The following is a 9,661-nucleotide window of genomic DNA, read 5'->3' on the forward strand; positions in this document are numbered from 1 at the left end:
AAAATAGAAATGGAATATATTTGTGAGTTAGGAACATTAACATGGACAGAATGTATTTCAGTAAATGAGAGTGGGATGAAAGTATGAGCAATAGCTTCAGGCTCAGCTGGCAAGGCTGGATGGAGAGAATTATACCTACCTTTTCTATCCTAATGTTTCCTTTAATCTGCTAAAGTTAAGATTCACCTGGATTGTAAGTATGCCAATTACCAAGATTCCATCCTGCAAATAATAGCTCAAGTAGGTCTGGGATTCCGCAAGTAATCTGATTTGTGTAACAGCTCCATATAGTTTTACCTTCATACATGTTGAAAAACACTATGCAGGAGCATTTGTTACAGCTCATCTGAATTTACATGTGGAAGTGTTAAAGTTAAACTTGTTCTGGGCAAAGTGCAATTTTTAAAGAAACATGGAAGACTATTCAGAGCTATTCCAATAAGGGACAGAGGCTGGAACGTAGGCTGAACTTAATTCCACTGAAACACAGGCTGAGCAAGTTCTTAAGGGCTGGGATAAACTACCAGAAAAAGAACTGGAAGGTATCAGGTGGAGATTGGCCAATGGGGTGTGTCAAGCACAATGATTTACTTCAGCAAATGTCTTTCTCTGTGATCAGGCCACCTGCATTTGCTAATTGGTATTTAATCAAAATCAGCCTCCAATCCTCTGATGGGAGTGCTGTCTTCCTTGCTGATACTTCAAAAGAATGGCTCCAAGTCCTTGAGAAGAATAGTTCTAGATTGCAACATGACAGGAGCACAGGAGAGGATTTGCATCTAAAAGGAATAAAGAAAAAAAAGCTTATAATTACAAGTTTTCTACAGAAAGGGTCTGAGGAGAGAAATATTAAGGTCTATTGTCAGAAGAAATTTATCTGAAATTTAGTCAACTTCATGAATCCACATACAGTCTTTTGCATGTGGATAACCAGTTTTCCCAGCACCATTTGTTAAAAACATATTTTCCTGTTAGCATGTGTTTTGTCCCTTTGCTAAAGATCATATAGCTGAATTTGAATGAGGTAGGTTTGTGCTTTTTTCTTAACAAATCATTTTATTTGTGATAGAGTTAAATGACTTTTTGATCATATCTTTTTCTACTATTGTTTTGTGTGTAAATCTCTTGTCACAGCCAACGTCCCCATAAAATTCTCCCATCCATCACAATCACAACCGCTCAAAATGTCTTTAGTAAACAAGCATACGAAGCAATGTTAGCTATATAGAGAAACGTAAAATCAATATACAATAATCTCATTGAGTCATCCTCTATTCTGTTCTATGGATCGACATGTCTATTGTTATTTAAGTATCGTGCTATATTTATTATTGTAGCATTGTAATACAACTTAAAGTGTAAAATTTTTAAAAAATGAAGTTTAGTCAACCCGAGGTCATGTTGGTCAAAGGTACAGTACAACAACTATCGCCACATGTACTGGTACAGCTACAACTACTACTATTATTATGGTGGACTACACAATAGAAAACAGAAAGAAAATGTAAATATTAGGACTATCAGAAAATGAAAATTAATGTGATTTCCTAATTTAAGGCTGAGAATTGGAAAGTAGATGCAGAAGCAGGAACAACAATGTTGAACCTAGATGTTGGGAAAATAGAGATCTATTGATAGAAATGCAAGTTCCAGGTGGTTGGTGGGAGGCTGGTGCTAAATAACCCAAGTCAACCTGCGTCTAACGCTTCAGTTCCTGCAGGAGAAGTGGAACCCTATAGGCAGCGCTGATGGTTGATGAGAGTTAGGGGACTAGCAGCTGTGGTGGACAGCTCCTCTGTCCTGTGGTCTTCTTTAGTAGAGCTCTGCAGACCAGCTCTGCATTGTCTATTTATGATCAGTATCTGTGTCTTCACTTCAAACACACACACACACACACACACACACACACACACACACACACACACCATGTATGCTGTAGCATATCGAAGTAAGTTTTATTCATTTTTGTAACTAAGCGTTAATGGAAAACTGATTTTTTTTCTTCTAATCCCAGCTGAATTAGAAATTCTTCAGAAAAATTGAGTAGGTGTGGGGGTCATGGCTGTTAGAGATAGCTGGAGAATGATAACTGAGGAAGCGGCACCTGAAGTCATGGGAGTAGATGAGATTTTTCATTAAGTGTCTGGGGGTGTATGATGCCACTGTACCTTGCTTTGTTCTCTCAAGAGCATAGGTGTAAAAGGGGATGAAAAAGGGAAGGAGAAACAGATCAACTGATAGTCTTATTAAGCGAGAGAGAATGGTTCGAGCGTTGGCTGCTCCAAAGAAGTCTACGGTGCTAGGAATCAGAAGATACGATCAACTTGCTCTTGGAACACTTGCCGGGGAAGAATGCCAGTAGCGTGTTCTGGGGGAATCGCATGCAGTGAGAGTGAGAAGGAATGAAGGAGCCAGGAGTGCAGATGGCTCTGTTAGGAAGCCTGGCCTTAAAAGAAATTGAAGGGAAAGCAAAAGAAGCATTATAAGATAAAGTTACTGGAGGCATGTGATATTAATGTTTTCCTTCCCATTACTTTTTTAGTGATTGAAAATGAGTGAGCAGGCAGATAAAGACAATTCCACTCAAGAAGGACAAACAGATCAAAGTTCTTCAGAGAAAAACTCTCAGATTGGACAGAAGCAACTGGTATGAACTATGTATTTTAAGACTGTAGTATCTGCTGAGTTCCCACTTGGGGATTTCTGAGGTGCTTGTGGATTTGGTGAGAGGACAGGCACAGTCAGAACTCCACAGGAAGGGTCTTTGTTCTCTGGCTGATGGAGTGGTCTCACTGACACATTTCCTCCTTGTTGCTGGTTGTGTTCTTTGATTTTTTTTAGCTCAGTGGGTTTTTTGGTTTTGTTTCTTTGTACTTCTTTGAAACAGTATCTTACTATGGAGTCCAGGCAGGTCTTGAACTCACTGTGTAATAGCCCTGGCTGGCCTCAAACCCACAGTGATCTTCCTACCTCAGCCTCCTGAATGTTGGGATTATAGGTGTGTGCCACTATGCGCAGCATTTATTGTTTTTAACAATGAAATTTATCATCAGAATGGAATATTTGAAAAGAATATGTTCAAATGTTTTTATTTAACATCTACTTTGCTCTTATTATGTCATGGTTTTAAACTTTGGGTATAGTAATTCATATAATATTACAAAATATTATTGTTAGCCCCATTTAAAATGAGAAATGGAGGTTTAGAGAAATAGGAACTTGGCCAAGGGATGCTGCTAACAAGTATTAGAACCAAAATTCGAGCACAGCTTTCCTGTGAGTGACCTCAGGTGACCTGTGAAAATGGTTCATTACTCTCTTAACCCAGAAAATCCCAAAAAATCATGCAAATTGAGAGGCTCAAATATTTGGGTTCACTGTAAGAACATACGTGAAACTGCTCAGGCCATCAAGGGCATGCATATCTGAAAGGCCATCAAAATCTGAAGGATGTCACATTAAAGAAACTATATGCGCCATTCCAGCGTTACAATGGTGGAGGTGGTAGGTATGCCCAGGCCAAACTGTGGGACTGTACACAGGATCGGTGGCCCAAAAAGAGTGCTGAATTTTTGCTGTACAATGCTTAAAAATGCAGAGAGCAATGCTGAGCCTCAGGGTTTAGATGTAGATTCTCTGGTTATTGAACATGTCCAGGTGAACAAAGCACTTAAGATGTGCCGCTGTACTTGCAGAGCTCATGAGCTCTGTAATGATGAACCCATCCCTGAGCTCCCCCTGCCATACTGAGATGATCCTTACTAAAAAGGAACAAACTGCTCCTACACCAAAGGATGAAGTTGCACAGAAGAAAAAGATAGAAGAAACTGAAGAAACAAACACTTATGGCATGGAAATAAATTAAGCATAAAATAAATGCAAATAAAATTAATACTGTCTATTAGCAAACACAGGTAGGCTTATCTTGATGTTTCTGTCTTTAACCTATTACTATGCAACTGAGAATATCAGTATAACTGGTAATCAGTTTTACATATTTAATACTTAAGTTCAGTGCTATTTCACAAGGCTGTTAGTAAAACAAGCCCATACACATAGCAATGTAAAATTTTAAAGAAACACTATTTTGTGCTGCTTAGATCTATTAAGCTAAATAAACTGAAGAAAAGCCTAGAAGAGTCTGTTATTTAATTTGTTACATTGAAAGTGTCCCTTTTGTTCCAGGTATATCATTTTCAAATATGTATCAGCCCATACATTTTTAGGCTACTCAGATTATTTTCTTCTAAAATCTGTCAAAAAACCATTCTCTTGCTTTGTGACTTATGTGTTACACTAAGAAAAAGGCATTGGTATTTGATGAAGCAGTTTTTGCTTGCCTTCCCCACCAGGCTCCATTTAATATCTAAATACTGTGTAAACTCCCGAGAAACTTTTCAAAATTTCCCCTAACACTCTAGAAATTCACTCTAGCAGGATTATTCTTGTGTAAACCTGGCTTTGACTTTGAGTAGACCCTTCAGGGATTGTGTTCTGAACTGAAGTTCAAATAACATCCCCACTGCCCAGTCAGGGAATGCTTCTGAAACCTATCCCAGAGCCTAGAGCAGGACTTTGTGTGCTTGGCATTCTCACTGTCACTGGGGACAGTGGATCAGCTAACACATAAAGAAGGGCCTTTGTTCTCTTATTCTGATCACCAGAAAGTGCTATTTCTAATGTTCATTTTCATCCAATTTGAAAAGCTTGCTGGTGTTTTGCAGCCAAAAATAAGTCTTCAGGCCGGCCAGATAGCTCAGCGGACTAAAGCACCTGCTTCGGCAGAGTGCACCCCGGTGTGCCATGCTAGCCCTGCCCCTAGGGTGCGCTGAGAAGGCGACTGAGATGGCGTGGTGGCACGCACCTGTAATCCCAGCACTTGGGAGGCTGAAAACAGAAGAATCACTTTGAGTCCTATCTACATAGTGAGACCCTGTAGATCCTGTAGACCCTGTTCTAAATTCATTAAAAAAAGAAGTCTTCTGTTCATCCTTGATTCTTTTTTATATTTTTATTATGAGTTTCATACTACATATTGCTTTATTTACAAAGAATTGCTTAATTTGAAAATATATTATCTTTTGAACATTAATAAGACTAAGCTGTTTATTTCTCTGTGTAAAACAAGTATTATGCTGTCATGATGGAAACTATAGAGTTCATTCTGAGACAGCGTAAAATAAATAAAAGTATTTGTCCCTCACTGGTAAAGCATTTTGTTTGTTGTGCAGCAACAAATAGAACGGCAGCTGAAATGCTTGGCATTTCAAAACCCTGGACCACAGGTAGCAGACTTCAATCCTGAAACAAGACAGCAGAAAAAGAAGGCACGGATGTCAAAGATGAATGAATATTTCTCTGTAAAGTACAAGTAAGGAAATTATTTAATGTATTTGATTTGGGGGCTTTAAAGTGTACAGTTTTCCCTGATAAAGCAAAATAACTTCATCTTTTATGATTTAAAAATATCTTCAAAATTTACAGCAGCACTTCTTATGTGTGAAAGCTGACAGTTTCAAGAAGTAGACTAAGGGCTCGGGGTCTAGCTCAGTGAGACAGCACTTGGCCTGCAGGATGGAGACCCTGGGCTTCATCCTTAGCATTGGAAAGAAGGCTAGACTAAGCAACCAGTAAAGAAAATGTCAATAAGAGCCAGAAAGATAACTCAGACTAAGTGCCTGCTTAGGCAAACACAGGAACTGGGGTCCAATCCCTGGCACCACATACTTCACTGGCCCTGCCCCTGGGTACACTGAGCTGGTGCTGGAGTCTGGGTGTGGTGGCGCTAGCCTATAATCCCAGCACTAGGGGTGCTGAAAATAGGAGGATCAGTATGAATTCAAGCTGTGTAGGTAGACCCTGCACACACACAAAAATAAAATGTCAATAAACCCAACTACAATAATATTATAAATTTATTCAAAGATATATTTAAAACAGTGAAACACATTACAAAATGGGTAAAGTAACATATCAGTACCCAAAATTTCTAAAGAATCTTACAAGTAACTAAGATAAATGTAACTCAAGATTGATGAAAATAATGAACAGTTATTTTACATTAAAAAAAGCTAGTAAACATTCAGAATACTAACCTTCTTAGTATATCATGAGGAAGTGCCACACTTCTCAGATGTATCAAAGTTGATGAAGCTGGGGGACATGAACTGAGTGTAAAATGGTACCACCGCTGTTTAAGAACAGCTTGCATTTCTTATGTGCCCTTTGACCTCACATACTCATTCCTTGGTATGTACTAGAAAAAGGTTTATATATACAGTAGGAGAGACACATTGAAGAAGTTTCATAATAGCACTGTAATAGCAAAGACAATAAAGTGCTAGAGCCAGCCAAATATCTCAGTGGATTAAAGCTCCTGCAAGCAGGCTCAGGGGCCAGGTGTTCTATCCCGAGGGCCTGCCATGCCAGCCCCACCCCCGGTGCTTGCTGAGACGGCAATTGAGACTGGGTGTGGTGGCGTGCACCTGTAATCCCAGCTCTTGGGAGGCTATAAACAGGTGGATCACTACAAGTCTGATCTAGTAGTGAGACCCTGTAGACCCTTCTTTAAAATACAAAAGAAAAGAAAGTGCTAATAATCTGGATGATCAATAATGGAAAAAATAATAATATCAATAATGGAATATACAGAATGGAGGACACACTGAAGTAAACATGTTGGATGAAACTAAATATGCTAACATGAAAGAATCTCAAATCAAAACTCTCAAAAATTACAAAAGAAAATTCACAATATCCTTCGGGAGCTATACATACGTGACTTAACTAAACACAAAACAAGGGTGTGATTGTCATAATGTGAAGGTGTAGTTCCTTTTGGAAAATGGGAGATGGATACAATGATATGAGTGAGGAGAGGATTGCAAAGGTATAATTATTTATGTGTGTAATAAGTAGCTATTACTCAGGATTTCATGACAATAGCATTATATATGAAGAAAACCATACAATCTGTGTCTGGATGTCTAAGTCAAGGAAGAAGAATGTCTAGGTTCAGGCAAAGGGGGAAAACACAGAATCAGGCCTGTGCTTTCCTCTTTTTTCAGGAATATCAGTGTTCATCATTCTTATAGTTAAATTGGAGTGTCCCCCCCATTTTATGTACTTGGTACAGGGTCTCACTACGCAACTTGGACTCATAACAATCTCCCTGAGTCCAGCCTCCCCAGTGAGAGGCACCACCAGGCCAGGACTTGGTCGCTGGCTCAGCATGCCCCAGGGGTGGGGCTGGCACAGCATGTAAGACCAGGGATCGAACCCTAAATTTGAGTTTTTCTAACAGAATTTCCTGGATGGGATTTAGAAAGATGCAGTCTTCAGATGAAGCAATTTAAAAATAAATCTTCATTAGAAGGCATGTCTGGGGCCTGGGGAAATAGCTCAGTAGAATAAGCACTTGCCTGGCAAGCGCAAGGTTCTGAGTTCAATCCCCGGTACCACACACACACAAAAAGAAGGCATTTCTGCTGAAATATGATAATCAGGTGGCAAGTACACAAAGTGACTGTTTCTCACTTAGAAACTTCACTGAACAGAAAGGGGAAAGGCAAAGGGTGCAGAGGGTATAGAAGCTGACCATACTGCCGGAGGGCTAGTTTTTTCAAATTCAACTAATAATAATGGATACAAGCTATACACAGATGTTCGTGTTATCTAAATATTTCAAGCAGCTCAGGTTTGTAAGACATATTTTGAAATATGTTTGGTTTAGGGACTGGTGGAATGCTTACAAAGATCTCTTTCCTTTGCATGTATTATCGAGGCTAAGAGAACAAGTGGGAAGCCATGGCCCAGTCTGCATGCTGGTGCTTTTCTCTGTCATGAAGCATCTTGCCTTCACCAAGAAGTATTTTTGTAACCTGTATTCTCCATTCACATTGTAAAAAACAGAATCAAAAGGAAACAGAATAATGGTGCCTGGAGACTCTTGCAAAAGAGCAGGGTTTTGTTTTTTAATTTTTAAATTTGGTCTTCACATGGTTGAGGTTCAGTAACTGATGGCTCTCACTTTGAGTCATTAAAAATGTAGCTTTGCTCAGAATAGTGCTTTCAGGGGAAAAAGAATGGCCATGTTTTAAAGAAATATCTGTAGGCTTCCTAAGAGAAAGCTTCATCACCTATTCCTTATAATTTCCTGAGGTGCGTTGTTACATTGTCTAGCAATGCAGGAAAAATGAAGTTATCCTCCATGACAAGCCTGGCTTTGCTGGAAGCGGTTTCATTACAGGCTGATGAATTTCCCATGATGTCACTGCCATGCACTATTCTGGGGGCTGCTGGGTAATTGCAGTGAGCCATTCTCTCAGAGAAAAAGAGCGTGTGTAGGAAGCTGCTTTGCAACCCTGTGTTGACAGCTGCTGTGCTAGCATCTTAATGTCATTCTTTCCTTTGTAGAGTTGTGAAAAAGTATGACAAAAGTGGCAGGCTAATTTGCAATGACATGGATCTGTGTGACTGCCTCGAGAAGAACTGCCTGGGCTGCTTCTACCCCTGCCCCAAGTGTAACTCCAACAAGTGTGGGCCCGAGTGCCGCTGCAACAGAAGATGGGTTTACCATGCCATTGTCACCGAATCTGGAGAGGTCATCAGCTCACTGCCATTCAACATTCCGGACTAGAAGCCGATATGAGTGAATTGATTTGTTTCTTCTTTCTGTACATAGTTAAGCATTTTCTTTTGGGAAAATTTGGGGTTTGGACAAAACATTGGAAAAATTACTTAAGATTCATGTTCTTTCAAGCTGCAGAACTCTAGAATTGGCAGTAATTCTATAAACTTCTGTATCTTCTCAAATTCCTTAGCTATAACTAGCGGGTGTGATGGTAGACGGATCATCTTCTGCTCTCAGAACCGCCGTCTTGACTCTGCCATTATGTTACAACTCTCTTCCCTCTTGGCTGGTGTCTGAAAATATGTGATTTTAAGATTTTCAGAACTCTGTAATTGAGAGCTTTCTCACATAGAACTAGTGGCATATTCCTGTAATCCTAGCACTCTGGAGGATGAGGCAGGAGGGTCACTATGAGTTCGAGGCCAGCCTGGGCTACACAGTGAGTCCAAGGGCAACCTGAACCATGTAGCAAGACCCTGTCTCAAAAAAAATGTGTATCTCTAGGTCTAAATTAGAATTACCATTTAATTACAAAATGAGTAATCCTTGTATCTTTGCACTGTATAACTTTAGCCTCATTTTTTTATGTTTTCATAGTACCAAAATTAAATTTGTTAATATCTGTTAATATTTTCATTATTAAACATTTGTATTTTTCTTATAAAATTAAGCAAAAATTCTAAAAGGTATTGGTTTACATTTTTAATTCCAAGATCAGTATTTCAGGATTTTATTTCAATAGGAAAAAACTTTAGTAAATACACAAAAATTATTTATTGTCAAGTATATGGATAAGTAATTGAAATCTGCTGTAGTTTTTTTCAGTTCTGATACAATGTGGTAAGTGTAGAGAAGACTGAATTTGGACTGCTGCAGCTCCTTTTTATGACAATCTTTCAGTCAGTGATTCTTACAGTTGAATCTGAATCATCTGGACAACTTGCTAATTCGTAGTTTCTGGTTCACTAGATTTGGGACCTGGCTCAAGAATTTGCATTTCTGTAACAAGGGTAAGGGAAGGGGGAAAAG

At 39.1% G+C, this 9,661-nt stretch overlaps 1 protein-coding gene across 1 annotated transcript; it reads left to right on the forward strand.

Moving 5' to 3' along the window:
• Positions 1 to 2,551: 2,551 nt before the first annotated feature.
• On the forward strand, positions 2,552 to 8,638 carry Arl14epl (ADP ribosylation factor like GTPase 14 effector protein like). The gene is made up of 3 exons (XM_004640596.1): positions 2,552 to 2,647; positions 5,232 to 5,371; positions 8,416 to 8,638. Exons 1-3 carry the CDS (start codon positions 2,552 to 2,554, stop codon positions 8,636 to 8,638), a joined length of 459 nt encoding a protein of 152 aa, XP_004640653.1.
• Positions 8,639 to 9,661: the final 1,023 nt, after the last annotated feature.

Source organism: Octodon degus, unplaced genomic scaffold, assembly GCF_000260255.1.
Source record: "Octodon degus isolate 3935 unplaced genomic scaffold, OctDeg1.0 scaffold00124, whole genome shotgun sequence".
NCBI classification, from domain to species: Eukaryota; Metazoa; Chordata; class Mammalia; order Rodentia; family Octodontidae; genus Octodon; species Octodon degus.

Bases quoted from the DNA above. Each gene is read 5' to 3' on its own strand.
- Arl14epl (XM_004640596.1), top strand. From the start codon at position 2,552: ATGAGTGAGCAGGCAGATAAAGACAATTCCACTCAAGAAGGACAAACA. The intron at 2,648-5,231 runs GTATGAACTATG...TTTGTTGTGCAG, and splicing joins AGATTGGACAGAAGCAACTG to CAACAAATAGAACGGCAGCT. The intron at 5,372-8,415 runs GTAAGGAAATTA...TTTCCTTTGTAG, and splicing joins TATTTCTCTGTAAAGTACAA to AGTTGTGAAAAAGTATGACA.